At 44.6% G+C, this 11,928-nt stretch overlaps 1 protein-coding gene across 2 annotated transcripts; it reads left to right on the forward strand.

Annotated features, from left to right (window-relative positions):
- Positions 1–57: 57 nt before the first annotated feature.
- LOC105461977 (homeobox protein prospero-like) lies at positions 58–7,290 on the forward strand. 2 transcript variants are annotated; one of them, XM_011708499.1, is made up of 3 exons: positions 58–2,666; positions 3,036–3,518; positions 5,750–7,290. In XM_011708499.1, exons 1-3 carry the CDS (start codon positions 66–68, stop codon positions 5,906–5,908), a joined length of 3,243 nt encoding a protein of 1,080 aa, XP_011706801.1. In that variant the 5' UTR covers positions 58–65; the 3' UTR covers positions 5,909–7,290. The 2 variants fall into 2 exon arrangements, with proteins under 2 accessions (XP_011706801.1, XP_011706802.1); XM_011708500.1 differs by having other exon boundaries at positions 3,048–3,518.
- The last annotated feature ends 4,638 nt before the right edge of the window (positions 7,291–11,928 follow it).

Below are 11,928 nucleotides of genomic sequence, written 5' to 3' on the forward strand. Positions count from 1 at the left end.
TGACAAGAAGCACTGGCGGGGAGGGGACGCGGAGGCCTTCGGGGGGCCGACCAACCAGACGGCCGATGATGTCATCGGAGGAGGAGACCGAGTGTTTCGCCCTCTACGGAGCAACCACGGAAAGCAAGCAACAGCAACTCCTGAAGAAGCAGAAGCGCACCAGACAGCGCGTGGACGCCGGCGAGCCGCGCAACAGTTACTCGAGTATACCGAACTTTAGCTCCCGGCCATCCTTTCTCGGTGGTGGTCTATACGGCTCGATCTTCAGTGGTAGTGGGCCACCGTCGCACCCACCATCGCAGCAACAACAGCAACAGTCACAGCAACACCACCAGTCGCAATCGCAACAACAACAACAACAACAACTCCAGCAACAGGCTGGAGCGACTGGCAGTCAAAGTCATTTAGGTACAGCTACGACGGGTCCTACAACCCAGCAGCATTCCGCCCACGCGGCCTTCGGCTTCTTCGGGGCTCCGGGCTTCGGCCCCGCCAAGATGCTGAACGAGTTATTAGGAAGGCAGGTCAAACAGGCCAGTGACGCTGGCGGATCACCGCCAGAGGGCGGTCACGGGATGACCGGTGCCGGCATGGATCCCGCCTCGAATTTGCAACCAGGCGCCGTGGTTAATTGTGATGATCCCGCCACGGCCGACCTCACGCAGCACATGTTACGCGACATGCTTCTGCAGGGGCGCAAACTCTCCGCTCTCGGCGTGCAGGAGCAGCCGAATAATAACAACAGTATACACAGTAATAACAACAATAATACTACCGCGGAACTACTTAAATCACAGCATCAGCAAAGTCCCCAACAGCATCAACAAAATAGTGATAGTGCGCGCAGTGGAACAGTGCAGAGTGGCGGGGAGGAGAGTGGTGATGGTAATAACGTCGTGAATAGCGCGAATCACAGTGATCGTGATACCGTGATGCCGGGCGATGCTGAGGACAGCGCTGAGGATGCTGCCTCCGCGGCACGCGCGATGGAGGAGGCCTTTGCCGAGGCCGGTATGGAACCAGGAGCGAACTTGGACGGATCGGATTGTGAGCAAAGCCTGCCTCCTAGCCCAACGGCACCAAGGTCAGGCTCGGTCTCCGTTAAAGAAGAGATACAAGAGTCGCTGAATATCAAACGTAGCCCCAGTCACTCTCCTTGTCCGATCGTGCCAAAGACCGAGACGAACTCTCCAACGACAGAGATTAAACGCGCTCGTGTGGAGAACATCGTCAGCACGATGCGCAGTAGTCCGGCGCTTCAGCCGGCAACGGTAAACGGTTGCAAGAAGCGCAAGCTCTATCAACCTCAGCAACAGACAGTGCATCACGTTCTCCAGCATAGTGTCAATGACACCATGATGGACGACGAAGACGAGAGCGAAGAGGAGGAGGACCCGACGACGATCAGACAGAAACGGGAGGAGAAAGATAATTTGAAGATACAATTGAAAATGTTACACGAGCAATTGGCGGAAATGCAGCAAAAGTATATGGAACTCTCCAGTAGAATGGAGCCAGACACAAGTGAGAGTGGCGACGCGCCACCAAGTCCTCCTCAGCATCCACCGCAACCGCCACCAAGACCGCCACGACCTCATCCACCGCCGTACAACGGCCTCCCGGCCCTCCCACCTGATCACCCTCACGCAGCAGCTGCTGCCATGTATCACATGGGGCATAAACTCTACTTTGAACAACAGCATGCTGCCCTCGAGAGGATGAAAAGAGAACATCAAGAAGCGGCCGTGCGACAGCAGCAGCAGCAGCAACAGCAACAGCAGCAGCAGCAGCAGCAGCAGCAGCAGCAGCAGCAGCAGCAGCAGCAACAACATCAACGACAAAGTTCGCCACCGCCACCAAGCCAATCTCAGCAACAGAGCCAGAACAACACTGGACCTTCGACGCCGCAGACGCCGCAAATGCAACCGGCCAGTACGCCCATTCAACATAAAGACTTCCAGGAAAGGTTAAGCGTCTTCAGAGGTGCCGCCGCAGCAGCCAGCTCGTCCGGTCCTCATATTACCGGTGCCGATTTGGAAGGCCTGGCGGATATCTTGAAGACGGAAATAACTTCTTCTTTAACCAATTTGATTGACAGCATAGTATCGAGGTTCGTGCAACAGAGGAGGTTTCTCGGTAAGCAAACCGAGGCAGCGCAGGCTGCTGCCGAGCAGCTCAATAAGGACCTCCTTCTGGCGAGCCAAATGCTCGAAAGAAAATCGCCTAGGACGAAAGTAGTCGACCGAGGAGCTCCGCAACCACCCGGTGGCCCAAACGGGCCACGGGGGCCCCTCAACGGTGGGCCCCCTCCTCCACAACCCACGGGGTTTTCGCAAATCGGGTCCATAGGTGGTGTGCCCCATGGCCCTCATACTGGTCCCACGGAAAACAATCTTAACCAAATGAATCAGCTGCCCTCGCACGCAAGGCCGAGCGTTGGAATGTTTCAGACGCCAAAGCCGCCGACGATATACGCCATGGCCTCCATGCAGGCGCAGCAGCAACAGCAACACCAACAGCAACATCAGCAACGCGAGCAGCAGCAAAGGGAGCATCAACAACGCGACCAATACTGCAATATGAGAGGCGACGAGAGAGAAAACAGGGACTCGGAACAAAACGAGGCCCTGTCACTTGTCATGACGCCGAAGAAAAAACGTCATAAGGTAAGCATCACAATTTATCAGATTTAATATATTAATATAAATTAAATATATTTAAATTTATGATAATATTGACATAAATTGATATATTTTTAACAAAAATATGTACATAAATTGTACAGTTTTACAATTTTTTACATGTATATAAAAAAAGATATTAATTTGAAGTCATTCATAATTTTCGAATAATGCTATGTAAATTGAAATCAATGAAATCACAGCGAAAATATTATAATCTCTCGATTTTTATATTATCATCATTTTTAATAAATATGCTTTTATATATAAATTAGTCTCTCATAAATAAAATAAAATTATATTAATTATGGGAAATTGATAAAAAAGTCTGACTAAAAAAAAAATACTAATTAGTACGCTTTACAGGTGACGGATACGAGAATTACTCCCAGAACGGTGTCCAGAATCCTAGCGCAAGAGGGAAACGGATCTCAAGGAGGTAGTGATAGTCCCCCGCCTCCTCCACCGCCGAGACCCTACCACGCGCCACCACCGATGCTGCCGGTGTCCCTGCCAACCAGCGTAGCGATACCAAATCCAAGCCTCCACGAGAGTCAAGTGTTCTCGCCCTATTCGCCGTTTTTCAATCCTCACGCGAGTCATCCTGGTCAAGTACCACCTCCGGGGCCACATCATTTACCCGCGAGTCCTCCGGGTGGAGGTGTAGAACTCAGGGATTCCCCTCCACTGCCCCATCCGCCGGCTATGCTGCATCCAGCCTTGCTGGCGGCAGCCCAGCACGGCAGTCCGGACTACGGACACCTTAGGATGGACAGCAACGACCGAGCTAGCGACTGCAATTCCGGCGACATCAGCTACGATGGAATTCAGCCTACAATATCCTTTTCTAATACTAACATGCTGAAGAGCAAAATTGGTAATAATGCTCTGCAATTTTACGAAATCTTCTTCAGATAACATTTATATAAAAATTTTAATACACATTTTATTATATTAAAACGCAAAGAAAGAAAAAAAATTGATATCATACATGTAGTTAATACAGAATCAATTGTTAAAATAAAAATACTATGTTATCTGAAGAATAATTCGGGGGTTAAAAAGAATTTAGAAATACTAGAGAAAACGGTTAAGATACTCCGGGATATTTTTTTTTGAGATAGAAGAGAAGCGCAAGAGAAACTCGAAAAGTTTAGGATGTAGCGGTGAGTTTTTTGAGAGAGAGAAAAAGCCGGCAAAATGGCTCGTACGCTCGCCCGCTTGGAAGGCGGCTGGAGCGAGGAAGCTCGGACGAATGTTAGATTAGTTTGCCACGGAGTTAGGCTAATGTTGGCTGCACCTACGAGTAGAGTTTGTCCGGCAACAACGCACCGAACCAAAAGTTCTTTGCCTACCTCGGCCCACCCTCGGCCTGCAGTCTCACCCAACTTCGCAAGCCAATAATCTGTCCCGCAATTTCGCAATTCAGCCTGAGCATTTCGCGAACTTCACATTTCGAGCGTCTCCTCGGCTTATCCTAGATAAGCTACTTTCGCTGATCTCGGTAATATCTCAAGCCTTTGTAAAGCTAAATTTCCGAGCATCGACTTTTGTCAGCAAAAATTCATTTTATCTTCCGACGCGTGCAAGAAAGATTTCTCATTTATATTTATATCAGTCGCATTTCCGTACGAAAATGTGACCGCCTAATGGAGAACCGTATATACATAATAGAACAGAAATTGTATTACAATTAAATTTAATCGACCTTATTAAAAACGAATTTGCCTTGTTTAACAGATCGTATTTTTTCCTATTTTTCAGTAATTTATTACACAATTTTTAAATATTCATAAATAATAATAAATATTTAATATACATGATAAAAATTAATATTCAAAATTTTTATAGAGTAATATTTCAAAGAAAAGAATTGCACTTTTGCGAAACGATTTGAGTTACATTATAAATGTGTAATAGTTTAAGGAATTATATATTTGTGAAAGTCGCTTCGAAATTTGATTTAAAAAGCGTTCTTGACCTTTTTCGGAATGATTAAAATAGCCGCGATTGCATCTGGTTGAAGTGCACTCTTAGGACTCGTCAGAAAATGATCGGCGAGAGCGAACGGTTCACCAGTCCGATTATCGTGCATGGATCCACCCCGCCGCGGCTTGCTTCTGAGTTACCGAAAGAGCGTGCAGAAATCCGGTGGCTTGCGCGGATCGGGAGTTCGCCTCGGTGCAGCGAGGAAAAAAAGGCGAGAGTGCCGGCGCGGGGTTCGTGTGAGCGCCGATCGTCCGATGCAATGTCGGAACTGCATCGGCGTGTTGGACCCGGGTCGCTCGATCGGGTAGCGTGCCGTTCTTTGCCGCCTTTTTAGTCGGCCTTTGATGTAAAATCAATGGCGCATTTTTTTTCACTCCCTCCTCTCACTTGGGGTAGGTCGAGCGCGTTGTGCATCGCCGTGACACGATCTGCTGCTGTTCCGCGCTCCTCCGGACGCACCTCCATCCTATAGTCTCGTCGCGGTTCTCCTGCCTGGCATTTGATGCATCCGAATTCATTTTGTTGCCTGTGCCCTCCTTTTTTCCTTACTTTTTTTTCCTTTTCGAAAGAATTTATCTCGAATTTTTTTTTAGCTCGAGATTATATCCGCGGATATTTCACGTATTTATAGTATCGAGTGTAAACGAACGTACGTTTCGAGTAAATCAAGTTGGACGTGTCGCAGCAGCAGAGTAAGCGCGAATTAATCGAATAAGATTGCGATGAAACCACATGTCGAGATCCGATTACCAGTAAGGAGTCAATAAGGCTTCTGCTGAGGATACGGCCAATCGTATATAGATCAACTTCCCCGCGTAAGAACCCTTCTATCGCCTGCCCTCGCGATAGCCGCAATTTGTACGATTTCTGATCCGATTCGATACGAAAGAAAACACGATTATATTTGAGACATACGTTCGAGATACGAATCAGCGTTTCTCTCTGCCGCACTTCTCTCTCTCTTAAACTTAATTTTTTTTTATTGCGAGGAAATTCTCCCCCGTCACACAATACACTTCTACGCGTTTATATGAATTTATGTACATTGCAAAATGAGTATTTCCTTAACCACGGTGAACTCGTCGACGCTGACGCCGATGCATCTGAGGAAGGCGAAGCTGATGTTCTTCTGGGTCAGGTACCCATCCTCGGCCGTCCTTAAGATGTACTTCCCCGACATCAAGTTCAATAAAAACAATACAGCGCAGCTGGTCAAGTGGTTCTCCAACTTCCGGTGAGTAATGTGTAATTCTCAATTTATAGTAACAGCACAGCGAATATAGTCCTTCCAAACCGTACATCGTTCTACGCGAGCAGTTTATTTCTTGCGCAAATATTTCACCGTTCTTCCGCTCTAAAAAATATCGTGCAAAAATCTTAAAAAAATATCTTGAAAACAAAATGCGTTTGTATATACGAGAGAAAGGGAGAAGGATTTTTATAGTAGGATTTTTATACTTTGATATTTGAATAAACGTATTAAAGCGGGCTGATGGAGAGCAATTCTTAAAAAATTTAAATTATTCATCTACTAGATTTAAATCTTTAAATTGATTCGTGAATTTTCGATTAATCGGAATCTCACTTACAAATCGAGAATTATTTTCGGTACGGTCGAAAGTGGGTTCGGAACACCCGCGCTGATTGAAGGGATAACCAAATTCTGCACGAGAACGAGCGGACGGTCATGTAGAAAATCTCAAGGACATACGAGCGGACAGCCGTTGTCGCCACTCCCCTACGTAATCTCGGACATTTTCGCTCTCGTGCGCGTGGTACTCGCACGTCGAAAGAATATGGAATCGTGGGAAGACGTTTCTGATAACAGAGAGAGGCGCGTTTCGTGTATGCAAACGAGAACGAGGTTTTCGAGGGATCGACCACTCCCTCTGCAGAAGCGGTCAGAGCCCAAGAGACGAGAGTCACGATGGGTGTGTCCGAATCTTAATTACCCTCTCTCGTAGAGCAGCTGGGGATAAGTAACGCTACCTACATAGCGCCCAGGTATAGAAGCGTAGGAGGCCGGTAGGTAACCGACGCGGTACTGTCCGGCCAGGCATTAGCCTGATTATAATTAGGCTGAGTACAGTACAGATCCAAGATACAAGGTGGTCGAAGGCGGACCGCGCGCGTGCCCTCGTCGTTACATTATTACCGCTTTCTTATCGCGGGACGTCCACTCTCGTGAAAATCGTAAGTCCTTCGCGCGGTGGCATTCGTGTGCCGGCATTCGTTCTCTCTTTCTCTCTCTCTCTCTCTCTCAATTACGCGACGGGGGGGGAGACCACGTGCCTGGGATGTTATATACTCTGAAATGAAAGATGCATACGCGACGATAAATAAAACGTTAACGAGCAAGCGCTTAGCTGTTCCGAGTGGTCGAGTTAATTACAATGTCTTATATTGTATATCGCCGGCCGGCTCGTCGACGAGAGGCGCGTCCCGAAGGCGCATATCTTTTACCTCAACGTGGAGCACGAGTCGCGCACGGTTGTGTAATCGAGCGGAAACGGGGGACGTCATGCACGTGAAATTGCGAAAACAAAAAAGGAAAAAAAGAAATAAAAGGATCCCGTTCATTTTGGCAGCGACGCGAACATCGCTGCGTTAATTATCAGCCTATTGTTCTATGTAACTTTATTCTACATCCGGGCCTATCCTCCAAAAAGAGTTGGACTCGCAGATAAAAGAGCAAGCACGTGGTCTGTTTGCGAAACTTCGAAACGTCCGGCGGAAAATTGCACGCTCGCATTTCACGGTACGCACAAAGCTAATTACCGCTTCAACATATTTCGGTACATTTGCCCCGAGGGGGTTTTTTTTCGCCATCCTCCTCGCCGCTCCTATACCACCTCCGAAATCTTCCTTAATGAGTCTTGCTGCGTCTTGCACTTTGGAACTCCCTGTAGAAACTGAAATTTTCCTGCACAAACTGGACGTTACTAATTCCTCATGAATTCGAAAGTAAAATCTAAAAAAAAATCCAAAGAATCAAACGTTTCGTGTGGTATACGCGCCGTATTGCGCTACGTGACTCGCTTGCATCGATATATTATAACCGTGAACGTGCTTTCTAAATGTGGAACATGTTAGTCACGGTATACCATTGATATAATCAAAAGTTTCCATTTATTTTTCTTATACGAGATACATCTGTTAGTATATATTAATTTATGAAAGTGTATATCAAAATCATTTATTATAGTGATATATTCTTTCTCTCTCTCTCTCTCTCTCTCTCTCTCTCTCTCTCTCTATATATATATATATATATATATATATATATATCTATCTATCTATCTCTATCTCTATCTCCCTTTCCATTCCCGTGCGAAAAGACTTTATAGAATGTCCAGCAATCGTAAATTGCCGTGTTTTGATTAATAGACTTAAATATTAAAATTAATTCGATATTTAAAAACATGATGACACAGAAACATAAAATGTATATATCGTAAGTTCTCCTTAATTTTGAAGGAATTCCAATTTGAGATTTAAGATTTAAGATAATCTCAAAGGAGCATGATTTTTTAAACCCATAATAACGAGAAATGTTTTGAAAATTATTATTATTATTGAAAATTAAATGTTTCAATTAAATTTCTCGAAGAAAAAAAGTGAATTGTAAATTTATTAAAGATGTACGAGATTTCTAGAACGCTTTATGCATTCTTCGATTTCTTTCGACAACTGTCATTATGTATTATATTCGACTGTATGAAACAGGTATTTAAAAAAATTGAAGGGAAAGCATTGCGTAATATCCTTCACAGGAGATATTTTAATATTGCTCGGAAATCGCAATATATTTATTATTTAAAAAAATGCGGAGATATATGCTCACAGAACGGAATGCATCGGCATTTCCCCGATTTCCCTTTTCCATTTTTCCATTTTACGAAATACGAATTGAATTTCTATTTCTGCTGTACATCGGACGTTTTTCTTCCATTCCATTCTTTTTTTTATTTTCGGTAGATTGATTTTCGTACGGATCGCAGCGTACGCGTGACACAAATCTAACAATCTCATCTTGTAATTATTTTCTACATTTCCTAATAAACCCGCGTGCGGCGCGCATTTTCGAGAGCACATTTAATATGACGTGTCCAGTGGCAAAAATATACATTCATGGCGCATATATTGCGAACAAAATGATTAAAATGTGCGTGCATTTATATTAATTAAATTTCCCCATTATTCTGATGCACAAAATAAACGTTTCGCGAAATTAATCAGCGTTCACACTTCATCCTTTCAACTTTATTCGGTCGGCGATACTACAGAACGAGCAACAACTCGAGATTTTCCCGCGGAATATTTTCTAAAATATCTCTGTTCGCGTGACGTGTGCGGCGTCATGTAAATTTCGTAAACCGTAGGGGGAGAGAAAGAGAGAAAGAGAGCGCGCAATTCGTTTACGAGACATAACACGACACGGAAGATCGAGTGCAATTCGGAATTGCGGGCCGATGAAACATAAAACGGGCCGTGTCACGGCAGACACATAATATTTGAATATCGTACAAATGACTTGCACATTGCTCGGATAATCGAGATACTCGAGCGAAGCTCCCGTTCTGCGCCGTGGGGTTCTGTATGCGCGGATTACTATTCACGGCGGCCAGGGATTTTCGTTCTCTATTTCAGCCCGCAATAAACCGAACGAGCTCCCATCGGCCAGATTTTTTCGATTGGTAAATGGTGAGAGTGGATCGTGAGGTATTGCCTCAAATATTGGCAATTACAGTAAAAGTTCCGAACGCTTTAAATCTTCACTTAAAGGACCGTTTGCCGGAAGACACGTCAATATACGTTACACGTATATAATGGATAAAGTGATGCGATAATTGTCGAACGCGAACGCATTGAATTGATTTGTATTGCTTATTCATTTTATTAAAAATGTCCTAAAATATATTTATCTCCATCTTCCGATCGTATTTTCAAGGAGAGGAATGTCTCGTTATTCTTCTATCCTTGGGTTTTGCGATATAACATCGGATATTGTTGCGACGATTCGCGATGAGTAGAGCGAGTCAAAGGGAGCTTTCCGGAGGGAGTCCCCGGCATGAGAAAAAGTTTCCTTGCGAAGCTCTCTCCTCGTTCTCGCTACGTCAGTCTCTTGCTACCATTTCTTCCTCCGCGCTTGATTTTCTCCTCCCCCTGTCCACGCTACTTCGCGGTTCCTTTGACATTCAATTCGAACTTTCAAACTTTCGAGAGGATCTGAAAACGTTAACTTTTTTTTCCTCTCGTTCCTTTTTGTATTGCGACGGCCGGGAGGGCACGAGATGAGAATGGTGAAGCGCCACGAGGGAAATGCTGCTGCCTATCGCGTACGGAATGATAAAAGATAAAAGCTCTGATAAAAGAGAGATAAAATGTGTCGTGCGTTACGGCCAATGTCATGTAACGCGCGTAGCAGTTGCAGTTTCTCCGCAGAAAATATTTACGAAATGTAAACTTGGGGGGAAAAAATGGCAATAATCCTCGGCGCTTTTCGTGGATGATGAGGATACAGTCACGGTATACACAATATGTCATTTATGAGCTTCCCCCGAGATAACGTCACCTTCAACCGAGGCTACTCGCTCCCCGGGGCGGGACGTATATGTGTGTGTGTTTTTCGTTGTTACGATTTTTCATATCCTCATAAAGAACATTTCGCGAACGTGTGTGCTCCACAAGCACGAAGCGCGGAATGAATCCGGCTAATGTGTTTTTACCGACTATGACGCACTCCGACCTCGTGCGTCACATGAGGCTTGATGTGTTCTCTCGCGTTAATTTGCACCAGATGAGAGGAAGATATTCCTCTCCAGAGGCGAGAGTATAAATGTGTAACCCGGATATTAAGAATTCCTGGCGAGAATTATGAAAACAGTTTCATATCCCTGTCTACGTGGACGTCACAAAAATTCGCCTCCGCCGATCTTTCTCCGAGAAAAATATGTAATGAGAGTCGATAAATGCAAGAAATTATATTTTACATATTCCCTTCTCTTTCGTGTTAATATCCTCTATAATTATCGCGAATATGTAACATTATTGGGCAAAAAAGAGTGGTGCAATTTTCGTTCTTAAAATATTTCTTTTTGTTGCGAAAATCTCTTTTATATTTTATCAGCTCCCATATTTCGAGGGAAATACCTTTGCACTCTGAAGAGAAAGTGTGTACGCTTCCACGGATCTTCGAAGACGCGAAGAGTCGATTTGTTCGCTTTCAACGAAGTTTACAGGATAGTTTGCCTCGCTTACTATATCTCTATGTTTTTTCCTCTCTCTTCCCAATGGATCCAAACGTTATCGTTCTGCGCGTCTCTCGCGGAGCCGTAGCTTATCCTCGGCGCGAGTTTAATATTACAAAACGGAATTGCAGTCGGTGCAACCGGAAGTCGACCGGCCCAAGAGGGCTTTCCCCCGATGTGCTATCGTCTCCATTCCTTCTGCATCCCGGATGACGCACCGGTGCCGGGGATGTGCAGTCGCAGCTGATGCTGCCGTCTCGCGCGCGCCGGGACAGCATATGAGACTTCCGTATATGACTCGTTGAAAAATGCAAAGTGCTACGCGCTGTGTGTCCTCCCGAACACGACATGATATCCGTCCGAGAGAAAACAATCCGTTACGATGCGAAATTATGCAGCGCGGCATGGGTTTCGTGAAAATGTAGATATTAAACCCTCTCTTCCCCCCGTTGCCGGAGAAGCAGCTCCTGCACTTTTCGAGAAAGCCATTTCATAAAATGTCTGCAACGTGGATCCCACCGCCGGGATGAAGGTGAAATTTGCTTAACTTTTTGCAAGAGCAAGTTTTGCAATCGATCTTTCAATAAGTAAAACTGTAAGGAAAGACAGATTATAAATATTTTTAATGTGTTTTTTAACGTCGATCATTCATCGCGGAATATTTAAGGAGTTAAGCCATCTTGACAGCCTAAAAGTCAACTTTGGAAATTTCTTTTTGAAACAATGAAAGTAATGAAAAATTTGTTTTAAAACTTGTATTGTATAGTTCTTTAAGAATAAAGTCGTGTCATATTTTTTCCTTTTCGGAAACAAAATGGTGACGCTAAAACGTTTTCACACGGTCCTTTTTGTGCAATGCAATTGTCAAAGCGGCGTTGTCAGGATCTGACACTCGATTTGATCTGGAACAAAAGACCAAAAATTGTGTTGCACTGCACAAAAATATTTATTTTTTATATAATATTTATTAAAGAAATACGTACGAATATTTTGTAATATTGATTTTT

The sequence above is a fragment of the Wasmannia auropunctata genome, unplaced genomic scaffold (genome assembly GCF_000956235.1).
Source record: "Wasmannia auropunctata unplaced genomic scaffold, wasmannia.A_1.0 LD273700.1, whole genome shotgun sequence".
Lineage (NCBI taxonomy): Eukaryota > Metazoa > Arthropoda > Insecta > Hymenoptera > Formicidae > Wasmannia > Wasmannia auropunctata.